At 35.5% G+C, this 19,801-nt stretch overlaps 1 protein-coding gene across 21 annotated transcripts in view; it reads right to left on the reverse strand.

Annotated features, from left to right (window-relative positions):
• Window positions 1-19,801, reverse strand: part of STXBP5L (syntaxin binding protein 5L) — a 441,734-nt gene that overhangs the window by 160,940 nt on the left and 260,993 nt on the right. For all 21 annotated transcript variants that reach the window (XR_011648662.1, XR_011648664.1, XR_011648663.1 and 18 more), the window contains exons 12-14: window positions 15,152-15,224; window positions 5,431-5,578; window positions 4,490-4,557 (exon numbers count right to left, since the gene is read on the reverse strand). Coding sequence is in view for 18 of the 21 variants with exons in the window: in XM_071214767.1 (XP_071070868.1) it covers window positions 4,490-4,557; window positions 5,431-5,578; window positions 15,152-15,224 (289 nt within the window). In the remaining 3 variants the exon portion in view is untranslated. The remainder of the gene's footprint in view (window positions 1-4,489; window positions 4,558-5,430; window positions 5,579-15,151; window positions 15,225-19,801) is intronic.

Raw genomic sequence — 19,801 nt, forward strand, 5'->3', positions numbered from 1 at the left:
TCAATATATCTATCCTTGTACCAGTACCATGCTATTTAGACCACTGTATTTTTGTAATATGTTTTAAAGTTAGGAAGTTTGAGTCCTAAAATTTTGTTCTTTTTCAAGATGTTTTTGGCTATTAAGGTCCCCATACCCTTCCAAATAAATTTAATAATTGGCCTTTCCATTTCTGCAAAGTAGTCTATCGAATTTTGATTGGGATTGCGTTGACTCTGCAAATCAGTCTGGAGATAATTCACATCTTAGTGATATTTAGTCTTCCGATTGATGAACACAGAATGTCCTTCCATTTATTTAGGTCTTCTTTGATTTCTTTTAGAAATGTCTTGAAGTTTTCTGTATATAAGTCCTTTACATTCTTGGTTAAATTAATTTCTAGATATTAGATTCTTTAGATGCCCTTGTTAATGGAATTTTTAAATTTTCTCCTCAGATTGTTCATCACTAATGTATGGAAACACTACTGTTTTGCATATTGATCATGTACATTGCCACTGCTGAACTTATTAGTTCTAGTAGCTTTGCTACAGATTTGTCAGGTCTTCTTTACAGAAGTTTATGTCATCTGAAAATAGTGAAAGCTTTACTTCTTCCTTTCCAGTTTGAATGTCTTTTATTTCTTTTTCTTGCTTAACTGCTCTGACTAGAACTTCTAACACGTGCTCTATCCTAGATAATAATCCTGCACACTGGAGAAGAATGTATATCCTACTGTTTAGGGGTGCAATATTCTATGTATGTCTGTTAGGTTTAGTTCACTTATCATATTAATCAAGTTCTCTGTTTTCTTATTGGTCCTCTGTATAGATGTTCCATTGATGAGAGTGGTGTATTGAAGTCTCTATTATTGTAGAGACATTTATTTCTCCCTTTAGTTTTGTCAGTGTTTGCCTCATGTATTTTGGGGCACTATGGTTAGGTGCATAAATATTTGTGATTATTTCTTCTTGGTGGATTACCCCTTTTATTATTATATGCTACCTTTTTTGTCTTTTATAACAGCTTTTGATTTAAACTTTATTTTGTCTGATATTCGCATTGCTACTCCTGTTCTTTTTTGGTTGCTATTTGCATGGAATATCTTTTTCCAACTTTTGCTTTCAACTTGTTTTTGTCTTTGGATCTAAGGTAAGTCACCTGTAAATAGCATATAGTTGGATCATGCTTTGTTTTTAATCCATTCTGCCAAACTCTTTCTTTTGATTGAGGAGTTTAATCCATTAACATTCAATGTTATTACTGTAAAGGCAGCACTTACTTCAGCAATTTTATCCTTTGGTTTTTATATATTACATCTTTTTTGTCTCTCTTTTTAAACTTTTAGTTACCCTTACTGATAATCTTCATTTCTTCACACTACTCCAAGCTACTGTCTCCTGTCTTTTCCCTCAGCCTGCAGAACAACCTTTCATACTTTTTGTAGAGGCAGGCCTCTTGTTGATGGACTCTTAGTCTTTGTTTATCTGAGACTACTTCAAATTCTCCCTCATTTTTGAAGGCCAGTTTTGCAATAAAGCATTTGGGACTGGCAGTTTTTCTCATTCAATACTTTAAATATGTCATACCACTGCCTTCTTACCTCCATGGTTTCTGCTGAGAAATTGGCACTTAGTCTTACTGCAGATTCCTTGTTTGTGATGAATCACTTTTATCTTGCTACTTTCAGAATTCTTTTTATCTTTGGCATTTGACATTATGATTAGTATGTTTCTCAGAGTAGGTTTATTGGATTTATTGTGTTTGGAGTATGTTGCACTTCTTGGATACGCATATTTATGTCTTCCATAAAAATTGGGAAATTTTTGCCCATTTTTTCTAGACCTTTAGAGTAGCCTGTGTTGAACTTATCAGATTTTTCAGCATGTCTTCATCTGATTTTTGCAGTAAGCCAAATTTGCTAATCAAAAGCTTGAACAGTGTTCTGCTGTTCCACCTCCTGTTCTTGGGGAAGAGGATTTTTATGTTACTTTCTACCAGCAGCAGCTGTCCAGGGACTGGTCTCCAATGCAGCCCACTGCAACAGTGGGAAATGGACACCAACAGCTAGGTTTCAGAGAGAGCTACTCACTGTTCTTTACTACAGTTTACCAGTGACTTCCTCCTGCTCTTCCCTGGATGCAATACAGTGTTCACCTGGCTCCAGAGCCCCAAAACAATTGTTTCAGACAGTTCCTGCCTGTTTAATAGTTGCCTTAGTAGAAGAACTAAGTCCTGGAACTCCCTACTCCACTATCTTCCCTGGAAGTCCCTCCTGATTTATTTTGATTAATGTTTGTAAGGTATATATATTTTCCATCCATTTATTCTTAACCTACCTATATCATTATTTTTGAAGTGGGTACATTGTTGACAGTATACTGTTAGGTCATGTTTTTTAACCCACTCTTTCTATCTGTGTATTTTAATTGGTATATTTATATCATTTACATTTAATGTAATTATTGGTATGGTAAGTTTAAGTTTAATTTTAATTTCATCTATTTTCTTCTTGTTACCTTCCTGAGGTTTAAAATATTTTAGAATTCCATTTTGAAAGGTCAAAAATGGTTTTTGAGCATATCTTCTTTGCATAGCTTTTTTAGTGGGTGCTTTAAGTATTATGTACATAACTTCTCACAGTCTACTGGTATCATAATTCTACTTGTTCAAAGAAAGTATAGATACCATACTTCCCTTTCTGTATTTTTAACCACTCCCATTTTTAATGTAATTGTCTTATAAATTTCCTCTATATACATGCAGAACACATCAGAAAATATTATAATCTCTGAATCAATCATCAAACATAATATAAAAACTCAATAGGAAAGCCTATTGGATTAACCTTACTGCATTTTTTCTTTGCTCCTGGTGTTCCAAAGTTCCTTCTTTCATTGTTTCCTTTCTGTTTAGAAAACTTCCTCTAGCCATTATTTTCAGGATAGGTCTGCTGTTGAATAATTCTCTTACTCTCCTTCATCTGAGAATGTCTTAAAGTTTCCTTCATTCCTGGAGATTTTCACTGGGTAAATTATTCTGGATTAATAGTTCTTTTCAGGTTTCCTTCTGGTCTCCATAGTTTCTAATAGGGAATCTGCTGTCATTCAAATTGTTTTTGTCCTATAGGTAAGGTTTCATTTCTCTGTATTTTTTTCAAGATTTTTCTTTGTGTTTGGTGTTCACGAATTTGACTATAATAGATCTTGGATTGGATTTCTCTGGGTTTATCCTATTTGGGGTTTACTCAGCTTCTGGAATCTATAGGTTCATGTCTTTTGCTAAATTTGAGACATTATCAGCCATTCCTTCCTTGAGTAATTTTTCAGGCTTGCATCTTTCTGCTCTCCTTCCTCACTGGAGTTAAAATGGCACCTGAGTGGGGGAGAAGTGTCTCCCATTTACTACTGAATAGAGTTGAGAATTTCAGCTCTCCATTGGTCTTCACTGACACAAGGGAGGGGCGTCATTACAAGACTGAGCTGGGATGAAAGACCAAACTCCCTATTCAGCTTCTCTGACACCCCTTGGTTGGAAAATTGGGTCACCTCATTACAGCCCCTAAGGGTGAAATTCTAGGTTACCAGAATTTGGCCTTTGCTGATGTGGGTGTGTGTGTCACCACATTTTTTTCTGTGGTATCTGACTAAAGTAGAAAGATCATTTTTTTAAAAAGTTTCTTTTCTTGCTTACCTGCCATTTTCTTTGTACCTTGGCTTGAGAGAGCTGGCTTTTATTGTTTTTGTTTTTGCTTTTGTCTGTTACCATTGGTATTTTCAGGTTGCCAGCTTCTTCATTTACAAGTCTGGGATATTTGAAGCAAAAAGAAAACTAGAGAACTCACCACCATTTCCTTCCTTGGGTCTTAAGGACCCTTGCCACCCTTTTCTCTTTACCTTTTGAATCATCTTATCTTTATATATATATATATATAATGTCCGGGGCTTTTAATTGTACATACCAGGAAGAATAGGCAAAGTACTTCTACTCCATCTTTCCATAAGTTGAACCCGTTAACATTTAAATCTTTTTATTTATAGCTATATCTCTTTTTTTCCTTCCTAATATTAAAATACAAAGTATGTCATTGTACAAAGTAGTGACATTTCTGGTGCTATAAGTTTTGAATCATAGTTTAAATAACCACCTGTCAAGAATATCAATTGTGATTCTTGGATTTGGTGGGAATCAAGAGATGTTGATAAGGGCTTGTCATGGGCTAATATTTTATGATTTCTACATTAAGTTTTCTCTGAGTAATCACTAATGATTTACCCCCTGTGACTTTCTCTTGTTTTTATAACTATACTTCTTTTGTTATAATTCCGTGTTTCCAGTGCTTAGGTTCTATCTTTCATCAAGACTAAAGTAATCTTTTGATAGCAGCTGGTCTTACACTTTTACTTCAATTGTCAGTCTGCATAGAGCATAATTATGGAAAAAGTGATGAAATTCAATAAACATCTTTTTGCTAATGAATTAACAAACTCATAAATTATATCCCACTTACCCAGTAATAATAATTTCTGGATATGTCTGTGTTCCAAGGTTCCAAGCTCCTCCACTGATTGGCCACTCCTGAATAAATAACCAGGAAGGACATATAAATTTTATTTTTAAAAAATTTGAATGGCAGATTTGGAATGAAAAAACTTAATAACATGATAACAAGCTCACTAAAAAATATGTGAAAATTAATCAAGGATGAATTGTGTAGTTAACTTAATCCTTTCATTGAACAAACACCTCCAAATATACAATTCTATCTCCTTTAAAAATATAGATTTTAACCAATATTACCATTGATATAAATAAAGAGGGGTTTTAATTCTGCAAATGCAGTGTTGCTACATGAGCCACAGTCTATGCACTACCAAACTCTGATATTTAACAAAGAATATGATATAGATAGTGCCCACTGGAGTTGTTCATTCCAACAGCCTGTGCAAATAATAGGTGATAACTGGTTATCTATTACAGTGACAAGTATTGAATTTTCTAGTTAAATATAACTAAAAGGAATGCTAGAATGTTATTCAACAAATGGCTTTTGATAATTATATTTTGTTAACCATCAATTGATTAATAACCAACTAGGAAGAATTGATAATTTGAATTTCTTAAAAAAAATTCCCATATCTAAGATAATTAGATTACATATTATTCTTCAAATATGTTAAAGTATATACTTATAAATGTATATGATAAATATATCTTAGTATATAATTATATATTTAGTATGGAAGTATTCCTATAGGCATATAGCTATGTAAATGTTTGGAAAATTTGAATCTCAGAAGTTATATTTTTAACAGATGCCACATTATGACTTTAAAAGATTTTAGTTCAAACCTCTTACATGGAAAGTCAGATAATAAACTAACAGGAAATAGTATGATCAAATGATATGTATATAATACAGAAAAAGTTATTTACAATTGTTACTTTTACCTTATTACTGTACCCTTGTTTTTTATGCTTGACGCCTATAGAATAGAGAACTAGAATCAAATCCGGAGGGCAATCAGCAAAGTATGCTGTGCATGTAACTGGTGATTCATGAATGTCCATGGGATACGGATTTTCAAAGATTGGAAAACTAATAGAAAAAGACAATATATTAGTATCATTTTGCACCTGACACAAAGTAAAAAAAAATTTTATAAAGTAAACCTTAAAATGTTTCTAAAAAATTAATTCTAAATTTAACTTTTTAAGCACTGTAAAACAACTACATAAACAAGAATGCCCATCTTTTATAGTTATTTGTAAAATATTTTACTCCTTAAGTGAATTTTATTCCCTATAATTTCAATATGCACAGTAATAATGCTTGCTAAAATGGATACAATAAATTCTATTAAATTGAAAATATACAATACATTAACATAGTCAATTTATTAAAAATGATAGCAACTAAGTAATTAATCCAGTTATTCATATGCTTATAAGTATTAAAATGTACTAGTAAAATTGATATGTTTGTAACAAGGAGAAAAAATCTCCAAGCTTTTGTTTGTGTGTGTGTGTGTGTGTGTGTGTGCAGGGATAAAGGACAGATAGGTGCGGAGTATAAGTGTGTGTTTAAAGATCATTTAACATGTAAACTAAAGAAAAGGAATGCAAACCTATGGATGTAATAAATTTTATATCCTTAAGTCTACTACAATTTTAAAAAGGGATATGAGTACAGAAGCAAATTAAGAATTCTAGTAACCATAATATATTGAATTTTTAAAAATGTACCAGGCACTGTATATAACTTTTTTTCATTATTACTGCATTTAATCTTGAAATAAATCTCTCCAGAAAGTTTTATTTTGATCTCTGGCTCACATTATAGAATAGGTAACTTTTATCTCTAGATAGGATATTTTTTTTGTTTCCACTGATCCCTTCTCCTATCACTCTCTGGAATATCCACACTTGGTTGGCACAATTCTCTCTCTTTCTCAAGTTCTCCTTTCTCTAACTAACACTCTAAATTTCATCTGCCCATTTTTTTCTGTAGTATCACTTGCACTCTAGATTTCATCAGTATGGTGATTGCATCTACAGCTAATTACATCTACAATTAACGGAGGCAAATGCCTTTAACAATGAGAGGAGTCCCATTCAGTCAGTTGAAGACTTTAAAAGAAGTGATGATTTCAGCAGTCAAAAGGAAGAATTTGCATCTGTACTTCACCCAGCCAGATTCTCCTGGGGAATTCATCAAAAACTTTCGTCAGAGTTCTTGGCTTGTGGCATGCCCTATGTATTTGAACTTGCCCATCTCCATAGTCACATGAGCCAATTCCTATAAAATATCTTATATCTGTCAGTTCTGTTTCCCTAGAGAACCCTGACTAATACAGTAACCTAGGCACAGAGAGGTTAGGTAGCTTGACCAAGTTATATAGCTAGTAAGTAGCTAAGATGGGGTTGAAAACAGGTAATCTTACTATAGTCTGTAGAGCCCCAACTTTTGACCACTACATTACACTGCATACATTATAAAAGCTCTCTCTGAATGGTAATGATGGTTAGACTACAAGAGCGGTGGCTTGGCAAAAAATTATTTTCTCAGCTCTAGAAAAACCATATGTAGCACTGACAGTCATTGTTTACACTGGACGTCAGTATTATCCAGTGTTACCTCTGTTCCTGCTCTGTATGATTACATGACTAGATGGATCAGAAATTCCCTGTTTCAAAGTAAAAATTATTAACATTTCTGAGATAGAAGATATAGAACAAATGGATCACCTAGAAGACCAGACTTACAACTTGGGATCTGATAAAATAAGAGGTAACAGTGATAGGCTCTTGGCGAGGTGAACAATATTATGAAAATTGTTTGGAGAAAATTATTTTAGTATAATGGCAAAGAGTAGAGAAAAAGATGTTATCAAGAAAAATAATAACTAAAAATTTATTATAGGAATTCCACTGTAAAAGGGTAAACTGGTTGCTTTGGAAATGACAATGAAAATGTGCTTCCAAGAAACCAAGAAGAGGAATAATTTGTTAGTCCTAATGCTAACTTGCTTTCATGAAGAGGATTAAATGGAAAAAAAAAAAAAAAGAAATTGGAAAAGGACTCCAAAGCTACAACTTATTGAACATTAAAAATGCTGATAAACTATCAATTTACTTATATAAGGTAACAAAAAGCATAAGAATAAATATGTAAAATTTTATGTTATGTGCATTTTACCACAATGGAAAATGTATTTAAAGAATAAATGTATATACCAAAAAAAGTGAACATAAAAGATAAAATGCAATGGACATTGGAGGACATTAGATAATTAGACAAAATATGAGGAACAGGGAAGTGGATTTGGCTTAACTGATAGAGTGTTCGCCTACCACCTGGGAGGTCCAGGGTTCAACCCAGGGCCTCCTGACTCGTGTGGTGAGCTGGCCTATGCACAGTGTTGATGTGCGCAAGGAGTGCTGTGCCATGCAGGGGTGTCCCCTGTGTAGGGGAAACCAACATGCAAGGAGTGCACGCCGTAAGGAGAGCTGCCCTGTGCGAAAAAAGTGCTACCTGCCCAGGAGTGGCGCCACACACATGGAGAGCTGACGCAGCAAGGTGACGCAACAACAAAAAAGAGACACAGATTCCCGGTGCTGCCGCCAAGAATACAAGCAGGCACAGAAGAACACACAGCAAATGGACACGGAGAGCAGACAATTGGGGAAGGGGGGAAAGAAATAAATAAAAATAAATACATAAATAAATACATGTTTAAAAAAATGAGGAACAAATAAGGCATAGAAACAAGAGTTGAATACCATTGAGATCATAAGATCATTAAAGTACATTTTAAGGAAACCAATATTAGAATATTTTTAGAGGAAGAGGAAGGTATAAATCCTTACATATACAGAAAATTTTTTAAAAAAATTTTTTGAAAAAAAAAAACAAAACAAGTTTAATGTCAATAAACAGGGAAGTTAGGTAGAATTCAGTGGTAATGATCTTCTGGCCCAAATCCTACATCCTCTTCAAAATAATGAAATACTGTATGTTGCAAATTAGCATCAAGAACAACCTTGGCTCTTACCTTTACAAACTAGATGGAAGTAGAATAAAGACAGTAATTCATTCAACGAAAGTTATCAAGAGTCTATTCTGTGTTGAGCCATAGTCCCTCTTTCATGTGGTCTATACTTCAGTAGGAAGACAGTCTTTAACAATAACAAATGCAAAACTGCATCTGTCGAAAACTATGGAGGAGAGGAATGTGTGGTATATGTGAGCCGGTATTAGGATATTTAATCCAATTACATAGGCAATGGAAATTTTTTGTATTTTTTAAATTTTGGAAGTGATAAATGTGCTGAGATTCTTACAGGTAAGATGTTAACAAGGAGAACAAGGAAGTGAATATTATTCCAGGTACATGAGAGAAAATGAACAAAGGTTCTGTTGCAAATATAATTGTTAGAGGTTCCCTCTCACTAGGTTTGCAATAATTCACAAGCTTTGATTCAGTTCCCCCTGAAATGCATTGAAGAAAGACAACCCTGCCACCCACCAATAGGCTTACACGTGTGAAAGCACAGTACTTCCCCAAAGATTGAACAAAGAAACCACGTGGAAATGGGAGTAAAGGGAAGTAGAGAACTTAACTCACTGCAAATCAAAACAACACATGCTCCTCTAGCATTCCAAGAAAGTATTACTACCCTCCAGCCATACAAGGGAAAATTTTCACCTCTAGGGCTTCCTATTGGCCCCTGGACCTCACTCGAACCCTCAACCCCCTCCCACTCTATCATTTCCCCACCTAGGAATGTACTGTATAAGTTCAAATCCCCCCTTTCCAGAAGTAGGCTGAAGTCTTGCTTCAGACCCCCTCTATGCTGGCAGGGAGGCTGAAGTCTATTCATCAGACCCCTTCTGTTGGAGAGCTTCCCAATAAACTTCTGACTGCAATCAGTCTCCATGTCCCAGTGAATGCCCCTCTTTTCTCCAACAATAATATAAAAAAATCAAGAAGATCAATTGATCTAGAGCACAGAAGGAGGGCAAATCACTTTCATGCCTATTACCATTTACAATGAATAAGCAAGAAGAATGTAGCCATCAATTTCAAGTCTATTTCTACTGTCAATGTAAAGGAGTGGAGAGGACTATTCTAACAGGGTATTCTTTGTTTCAAATGCCTATAACATAATGGAAAAGAAAATAAACAAAAGCCCCAATCTTCTCTGCCTCTGAAATCTTGCTTTTTTGTATAATTTGCAGCATTAGTCCAATAATACTTTTATCATGTGTGATTTTCCTTTAGTCAGTTGACTAGCAGATGGTAGGCATTTCATCCAACAACTTTCCATAACAATTATATTTGCTTAATGTAACAGCAGTAATGTGATCCATTTCACGTGCCCTGTGTCTCCAAATGCTTTTCTTCAAACATTAGGGGTTTCCTTTAAACTGTCTTACAGTTTTCTCAGTTTTCCCAAACTCTCTTCATATACTTTTCATTATTAAACCAAATTACATTTCTGTAAGCCTGGCAAAACAATATTCACACAAAGAATTTTTACCATCTCAAGAACGCTACTGCCCCATATTTAAAATGTCCTCCTGTAGGAAAACCAGCAAGATGATGGCAGAGTAAGAAGCTCCAAGAGTCAGCTCCTGCTACAGGGCAGTTAATAATCACCCTGGGGGAAACGGACTTTGGCCCAGTGGTTAGGGCGTCCGTCTACCATATGGGAGGTCTGCGGTTCAAACCCCAGGCCTCCTTGACCCGTGTGGAGCTGGCCATGCGCAGTGCTGATGCGCGCAAGGAGTGCAGTGCCACGCAAGGGTGCCCCCGCGTGGGGGAGCCCCACACACAAGGAGTGCGCCCATGAGGAAAGCCGCCCAGCGTGAAAAGAAAGAGCAGCCTGCCCAGGAATGGCGCCGCCCACACTTCCCGTGCCGCAGATGACAACAGAAGCGGACAAAGAAACAAGACGCAGCAAACAGACACCAAGAACAGACAACCAGGGGAGGGGGGGGAATTAAATAAATAAATAAATCTTTAAAAAAAAAAAAATCACCCTGAGCTATCTAAAGCACCTGTTTGGGGATTCCAGGAGACAAGAAAAGCATCCTCAAAATCTTGAAAGAATGGAAGGGAAAACTGCATATCTGCAGAAAAGATTTGTTAAGTAGGACACTCCATGCCGCAGAGGCCAGTGCCATCCTCCACTGGAGGCACAAGCCACCTGAGAAGCTATTCCATGGTTGGAATTGGCAGCTCCACTTCCCAAAATCAGGAGAGGAAGAGACAGTTGGGCACCAACTTCAGCTACTGATTAATACATTTGGTGGGCAAAATTACAATCCTAAGAACAGCTAAAGTTTGAACCTGTCCAAGTCAGAAAGAGGCCAGTAGCCATCACCTTAACTCCATGCCTACCACAAGAGGAAGTGGGCAGACTGAAAATCATGTTACTGGTCAGACTGCAGCTCTAGCATAAACACCTGCCCCACCTCCAGCCGGGAGGAAGATAGGGGGATGTGAGCCACCCTCTCTAGGAAATTACAGGCCAAGCTGCAGAGGCTGGTGATTATCCTACCTGGGTAGTGCAAGCTGCCCCAGGAGTTATTATGTGGCTGGAATTGGAAGCTCCATTTCCCAAAAACGGGAGGAAGAGACGGTTGGCCGCTGATTTCAGCTACTTATTAGTAAATTCAGCTGGCTAAAATATAACCCTAAGAAAAGCTAAATTTTGAACCTGTCCAAGTCAGAAAGAGGCTGGTATCAGCCATTTTGATTCTACCCTAAGCATCAGGGGAAGCTGGGCTCTCTGAATCACAGTGACAGTAGACTGGTTTCTTTCATACAGATTGGCCTGCAGCCCTAGCCTAGGCTTCAGGCCCACCTCTGGTAGGAAGGAAGCTGGGGGGTCCTGTACCAGTCTATCCAGGTAAATGCAGGTACATTTTGCTGACCCAGACTGAATAATCAGAAGTCTACCAGGGCAACTGCAGTCATCTGCATAGATTGCTGCCCACACCTGCAACACCATCCCGGCCCCAGGCAGGGGAGAAAGGGGCATGAAACTTCATCAGTCTCTCTAGGCAACTAGAGTCTGGGCCTACACAGCTTGGATTATTCCACATAGCTGTGACTCTGTTCCTACTCCCTGCCCCCCACCTCCAGCAAAGGAGAAAGTTGGGAGAAACTTCATTGATACCTGGGGCAATGAGGGCAGTTTTAGTTCCTCAGCTTATAGTACCAACTACATCCTTGGCTCCTACTGTACAACCAGCAAGGGAGAAAGGGCAGGAAGCCCTAAACTAAAGAGAAACACCACACCCAGAATAAATATTCTATAAGTCAGATGAGAAGACAATAAAAAGTTGCAATCCACACCAAGAAACAGGAAGATATAGCCCAGTTAAAGGAACAAGATAAGCCTCCAGATGGCATAAAGGGGTTGAGACAACTAATCATAGAGAGATGTTCAAACAAATCTCCTTAATAAATTCAATGAGATGGCTAAAGAGATTGAGGATATTAAGAAGACTTTGGATGAGCACAAAGAATTTGAAAGCATACATAGAACAATAGCAGATCTTATCAGAATGAAAGGCACAGTAAATGAAATGAAAAATACACTGGAATCCCATAATAGCATATTTGAGGAGGCAGAAGAAAGGATTGGTGAGCTTGAAGAAATAGCCTCTGAAAGTGAACATAAAAAAGAACAGATGACATGGGAAGCAGATTTGGCCCAACGGTTAGGGCATCTGCCTACCACATGGGACATCCAAGGTTCAAACCCAGGGCCTCCTGACCCATGTGATAAGCTGGCCCATGTGCAGTGCTGATGATGAGCGCAAGGAGTGCTATTCCACACCGGGGTGTCCCCTGCATAGGGGAGCCCCACACGCAAGGAATGCTCTCTGTATGGAGAGCCACCCAACAGGAACAAAGTACAGCCTGCCCAGGAATGACGCCACACTCACCGAGAACTGATGCATAAAGATGATGCAACAAAACACAGATTCCAGTGCTGCTGACAAGGATACAAGCGGACACAGAAGAACACACACCAAATGGACACAGAGAGCAGACAACTGGGGGGAGAATGAGGAAGGGGAGAGAAATAAATAAAAAATAAATCTTAAAAAAAAAAAAAAAGAACAGATGACAAAAGAATGGAAAAAGTTGAACAAGATCTTAGAGAACTAAATGACAGCAAGAGACATGCAAACATGTCATGGGTGCCCCAGAAGGAGAAGAGAAGGGAAAGGGGGCAGAAGGAATATCTGAAGAAATAATGGTAGAAAATTTCCCAACCCAATTAAAGAACACTGATAACTATGTCCAAGAAGCACAACCTACTCCCATCTGAAAAAATCTGAATAGACCAACTCCGAGACAAATACTAATCAGAATGTCAAATGCCAAAGACAAACAGAGAATTCTGAAAACACCAGGAGAAAAGCAATGCATAACATATAAGGGATACCCAGTAAGATTAAGTGCTGATTTCTGACCAGAAATCATGGAGGCAAGAAGACAGTGATATGAAGTATTTAAGATACTACAAGAGAAAAACTTCCAGCCAAGAATCTTATATCTGGCAAGACTGTCTTTCACAAATGGGTGCGAGATTAGAATATTCACAGATAAACAGAAACTGAGAGAATTTCTAACCAAGAGACCAGATTTTCAGGAAGTACTAAAGGGTGTGCTAGAGCCTGAAAAGACAAGAAGGAGAGAGAGGCCTGCTTGAGAGTCTAGAAATGAAGATTATATCAATAAAAGTAACTAAAAGTGCCAAAAGAGTGGTAAAAATAAAATATGGCAGATAAAACCCAAATATTCAGGAATAAACTTAACCAGAAATGTAAAACAGTTGTATTCAGAGAACAACAACTCAATGTTAAAAGAAATTTTAAAGGCCTAAATAATTGGAAGAACATTCCATACTCATGTATCAGAACACTAAACATTATTATCAATTCTACTCAAATCCATATACAGATTCAATGCAATCCTGATAAAAATTCTACCAGAATTTTAAAAATAAGTGAAAAACACGATTATCAAATTTATTTGGAAGTGTAAGGGGTCCTGAATAGCCAGAAACATCTTAAAAAGGAAAAGCAAAGTTGGAGGACTCCCATCTCCAGCCTTTAAATCATATTACCTAACTGCAGTGGTAAAAACACCATGGTACTGGCATAAGACAGACATATAGACCAATGGAACCAAATTAATGGTACAGAAACAGACCCTTACATGTATGGTCAAGTGATTTTTGACTAGCCTGTCAAACCCACCCAGGTAGGGCAGAGCAGTCCATTCAACAAACAGTGTTAAGAGAACTAGATATCCATAGCCAAAAGAAGGAAAGAGCATCCCTGTCTCATACCTTATCCAAAAACCAACTCAAAATGGATCAAAAACTTAAATATAAAAGAACCATAAAGCTTCTGTAAGAAAATGTAGGAAAATATCTTCAAGACTTAGTGGTAGGTGGTAGATTCTTAAAAGAGATAAGAGGAGGACTGAGATGGACTACTGATGTTTAATGTATGTAGAAGTTTTAATTAGCTTTACTGTAAAAGTGTGGAAATGCATAGAGTGAATGGTAACACATTATAGTGAGTAACAGCTAGTTTATAAATGGGGATGTGGCTAAAAATGATCGTCTAGGGATGTAAATGCCAATTGATGGAATGCTAGAGAAAAATCTAGGAACTGAATAGCACAGTAAACCCAGAGGTGGATGAGAATTGTGGTTGATGGTACAGATGCAAGAGTGTCCTTTGAGAGAGAGAGAGCAAATGTACATCACTGCTGTAGGGGTGATGGGAATTGGAGAAGTACGGGAAAAATGCAACTGGAGTGACCTACGGACTGTGCTTAGCAGTAATAAATATTCTTGCAACTATGACAAAGATAGTTGATAATAGGGGAGTATGGAAAATGTGTGCCAATTGTATTAATACATTATGGACCTGGTAATAATCGGATGATATTATCTCATAATGTGTAACAAATGTTCTACCACAGCCTGGCGTGTTGAAGAGGGTGTTGTTTGGAAATTCTCTCATGTGCATGATTGTTTTATAAGTTTACAACTTCTGTCATAAAAATATGTTTAAAAAATAATAATATGGTGGGTTGGGGAAAAATGCACCAAGTGTAATATAAGTACTATTAGTAGTAAGATTTTGAAAATATTCTTTGATAATTTATAACAAATGTCTCAAAACAATGCAAGGTTTTGATGGAGGACTGATGTATGGGGCCCCTGTTGGATGTTATGCATTTTTGCTTTGTAAGTTCACAACTTTTAGTATACATTTATTGTTTATGTATGTTCATATATAAATGATATAAAAATAAAAATACTAATATGGTGGGTTGGGGGAAAATACTCTGGTTAGTAGTAATATTTAGACGATGCTCTTTAATCATTAGTTAAAAATGTTTAACAATAATGCAAGGTATTCGTGGTAGGGTGAGGTATGAGAGCCCTGTATGATGTTATATATGTTTGTTTTTTAAGTTCACAACTATTACTATATACTTACTGCTTATGTATATTCATGTAGGAGTGATATGCTTCAATAAATTTTTTTAAAATGTCTTCCTGTATTTTAATTGTAAAGAATAGAGTTTAAAAGTAGTTAGCAGTAATCTGTGCATGGATAACTTACTTGCTTTGTGTCAGATCAACTACAATGAGATCTTTCTCCAGAAGTACTACAACAGCATAGGGTTCTTGAAATTCTAAAAATAAAGAAGAAAAAATTGAAAAGTTTTCTTATTATACATTTTATAAAACCTCCAAAATTACAGCTCCTTTATTTCTTGTGCTAATATTATTTAAATGATTTGAGAAGACCAAAATGTGAGGAAAATTAAGGAGTAATAAAGAGCACCTTTAAAAATTATACATATTGTGTTTCTCAAATTTAAGATTTAGGTTGCCACAGGGAACAAGTTAAAAATGTGAAGTCGTACTGGTAATCTTCTATAGAATTATTGTGACTCTAGCAATGGAAGAAATTATATCATTGTGGCCGCGGGAGTTGCTGAAGGCAGGGAGAGGGAAAAAGGTGTGATATTGGGGCATTTTGGGGACTTGCTATTGTCCTGAATGATGTTGCAGGGACAGATGCAGGACATTATAGATCCTACCATAACCCACTGAATGGACTGGGAGAGAGTGTAAACTACAACATAAACTATAATCCATGCTGTGTAGCATGCTCCAAAATGTACTCATCAAATGCAATGAATGCACCACACTATGAAAGAAGTTGTCCATGTGGGAGAAGTGGAGGGTGTGGGGAGTGGGGTATATGGGAATCTCTCATATTTTTTATTGCAACATTTTGTGTGATTTATGTATCCCTAAAAAAAAGATAATAAAAAATGTGAAGTTGCATATCATAGTGTTCAACATATCTCAGTAATAACAGTGGTAATAGCAGTGGATTATGTGAAGAGAGTGAGTCTGCAATCTCCACCTAATAAACATTTCTCTTCTTTGTCCATGAGTTTTTAGATGAGCATTTTAGATGAGACTTCATGCCAAGGAGATATACTGAAGAAATAATAGTTCTGTTTCTCTGGAGTATGACACATATTCACCACCCTATGAGAATAACACTTCTTACACTAAAAAGCTTACATTCAATTCAGTGTGATTTAACACATACTTTTAGATTGCCTATTATGTGCCTAGGAGTCAATAGTTCAAAAAAGCAGAGAGTCTAGGGATAGTCTAGGATTTCCAAGTTCCTAAAATCCTTCCACCCTTTCTTTGCTTTTTCATTTTTTTTCTTTCTCCTTCCCTCCCTCTCTTCTTTTCTTCTTTCTTCCTTTACTTTGTTCTGTATATGTCAGGACTGTTCAAAAACCAAAGGATATGGTGGAGAACAAGATGACAAGGTCTTTATCATCAGGAAATTTACATTCTAGGAATGTATATAAACCATGAACACATAAACAATAATAATTCAGAAAGTAATAGGAGTTACAAAAAAATAAAAAGCAAAAAAAGAAACAAAACTAAAAAGCATAGTAAAACAGGAAATGACTTGTGGGAACACTAATTTAGAGTAGTCAAGAAAGACATTCTTTTCTAGCTATAATAAAGGACTAATAAGTGAAATCCATGGAAAAAAGTTATACTCAATTTAAAGAAAAGTTATTTATAAAAACATTTTACATGCATGATATTTGATTCTTAGCAGCTTGAGCAGGTACTAACTGTTCTTCCATTTTTAGAGAAAACTGAGGCTTAAAGTTAGAGATGAACACAAGGTTACACAGATAGTTGGTGATAGAGATGAAGCTTCAACCCAGTCCTTCTGATCCTAAATTTCATCCTGTTTTCCCAATACCAACAACTTCTACTTGATAAGTAAAGGTATATAACCATAAGCTCAAGAGACACTAAGCAGGAATTTTATTCAGATGATTCAAGTCTTGGATGGGAAACTGGAATTGACTTTCAGTCCTTTTAGTCCTATGTGACTATGGAGCCTATTTGTGTATTATATTTGTAAGTCATATTCATGTGAGAGAAAAATGAAAAAAAAAACTATAGAAGAGCATACTCTTGTTTGGGTGCATATCTGTTTGGCAGTATGCATTCTACATACTGTTTGCTACTGTTCTCAAACTGAGTCTTACCCCCTTTTTCCTTATATCTTAGAGCTATTTTTAGTTGCTTAAGAGAGTTCTAATACTTCTGTTTTTTATTATTATGTTTATCAGATTGGAGAAAAATGGAACTCTATTCTATTTGTTATGTCCTCTCTATCGTCCCTCCTTAGGAAAATCACTAGTTGGGAGGCAATTGCTATGAAAATAAAATAATTGAGACATTAGCATCAATGAACAAAAATCATAAATAATCATTTTAGGTAATTGCATCTTTTTTAGTTATTTTTGTTTCTTTACAAATAATTCAAACTAATAAAAGTTTCACCTGTCACTGCATCTATAAGACTATTTTCACAAAACATAAATACAAATTTACTAGAGAGAAGGGAAAAGAATAGTAGCTATGTATGGCAGGGGAAACAGAATGAGAGGTGATGAACTTTGCTTTTTTGTTCATTATTATTGGTATAATGAAAGTACTCTAAGAATGACTGAAGTGATGAATGCACAAATTCATGATTATACCAAATATCATTGATTGTACCCTTTGGATGGATTTATGCTTTATTAATACATATCAATAAAATTGATTTATTAAAAAATAAAATGAGATAGTATGGAATAAAAATAAAATAAATTTTAAAAGAGGACATCGGAAAAAAAAAATTCATCTTTGCAGAAGTATTTTTTGTTCTGTGGTGACTGGTGAAAAAAAAGATTTCCTTATGAGTCAGACAGTGCTAGGTTCAATTCTGTGTCTATTATTTATTAATAGTTTGATCTTGGGTAAATTAACTTTGATATTCAATTTCTTTACCCAAGGAAATGGGAAAATAATAACTACCTTAGAAAGTTATGATGATTATATGAAATAACATACATAAAGGTATCTAATGTAAAGCCTGGTACATAGTATGTGCTCAATAGATTCCAACTGTATCACTTCCTTCATTAGATTGACTAGCTTTCCCTGAGCAGCCACAGTATTCTAACCCTATTCCCCAAGCAAAAAGCTATATAATAATTACCTCTTATCTGATGAAAAGCATTATTTATGGGTCTTAAAGAAGACTGGATACAATTAAATCTAGATGAGAAACTGACAAATTCTAAGTCTAGATTCCACATTAAAGCATTTGTGTTTTTTGAGAAAAGAATTGAATTGTTAGATTTCATAAATAATTAAGCAATATTAAAATTGTTAAAATCTTTTTAAACATATGTACAAAATTTATCACTGACCTGTAAAGACTGAAGTTCCACACTTGCTAGTATGGAATCATAATCAATATATACCATTAAGTGAAAAGAAGTATTATATAGACAATAAAATAATATGCTGTCTTTCATGCAATAAAGGAGATAGTGTATATATATATACATATAATTGAGTAGAAATATTTGTGCATTGATTATTTGGGGTAGAATACACAAGACAATAACAGTTGTTACTTCTGAAGGGCAGTGAGAAACTTTTCATTGTATACTGTTTTGTATTGTAGGCCTTCTTTTCTGCCTTTTTCATGTCTTACTGTTTTAATTAGAATTAGTTAATAAAATATAAAATTACATTTTACTGAGTAAATTTAACCTTCTGTTCCTAGCCCCTGATTAATGAAAAGCTCCATCCTTATTATCAATAAACAGGCATGGTTATAATTTATTGAATATTATTAGAAATTGTCTAACATTTCTACTGATATGCAGAAATTTATACATACACACACACACCCACATGCACACACACAAACACAAAGTGTTCCATCTTTGCAACCACACATTTTCAGTTTCTTTTGCTGGCCCATCCTCTTCTAGGCTCTTAATATGATGTGTTTTCCTAAGCACAGTTTTTGATCCTCTGTTCTTTTCTTCCAGTGTTCCTCCATCATTCATTCTCACAACTTCAAAGAACATCTTTATTCTGGTGATTCATTAATAAATATTGTTAGCTCTTTCTCACTTCTTTTTCTGCTCTCTAAACAGTTAGAATGGCTCACAATCAGGTTACCTTTCCCTCTTTCCAAAGACTGTTATTACTGGCCACAAAACAACTATCCTTAAAACACAGTTATATTTGACTTATCTATCTATCTAATCCAGTTGTTCACTCAATCCACTGGGTTTTCTCTTTCCATTCACACAGATAGCACCTTGTTTCAGGCCTTGACCATTTTAAATATATGTTATTACAACAGCCTCCCAGCTGGAATCTGGAATTTTGAATTTCAATGACTCTCTCTTCAAATACTCATATTCCTTTTGGGCAACTCTTCCTAAAATCACATGGTTTTCACCCTAATATTTCTTCAAAATTCCTCTGTAGCTCCCTATTTCCAAAAGGCTTTCAAGTTTCTCTATAAATTGATCTTACTCAGAAAAATCTTAGTTTCTAAAATTTTCATGCAATATTCATTTTCAAGACCCAGCCTTTGTTCAAGGCCTACCTAAGTTCTATTTCCTTCAACTTTGCACAGATATATTTTGGTCATTAGCCATCTAACTAGCCTACAAATCAGTACAGTATTTATACTCTCAACCATATAACTCAACATTTAAGGTCTTATATTATTTACATTTGACAACTCATACTTATTTCCCTCACTTGACTAAATTTTATGCAATTTGATATGAGAGATCAGTTTCATACTTCACTATATTTTCAACAAGTTCTCATAGTACTGAAGCCAAAG

This window comes from Dasypus novemcinctus, chromosome 4, assembly GCF_030445035.2.
Source record: "Dasypus novemcinctus isolate mDasNov1 chromosome 4, mDasNov1.1.hap2, whole genome shotgun sequence".
In the NCBI taxonomy this organism is placed as follows: domain Eukaryota; kingdom Metazoa; phylum Chordata; class Mammalia; order Cingulata; family Dasypodidae; genus Dasypus; species Dasypus novemcinctus.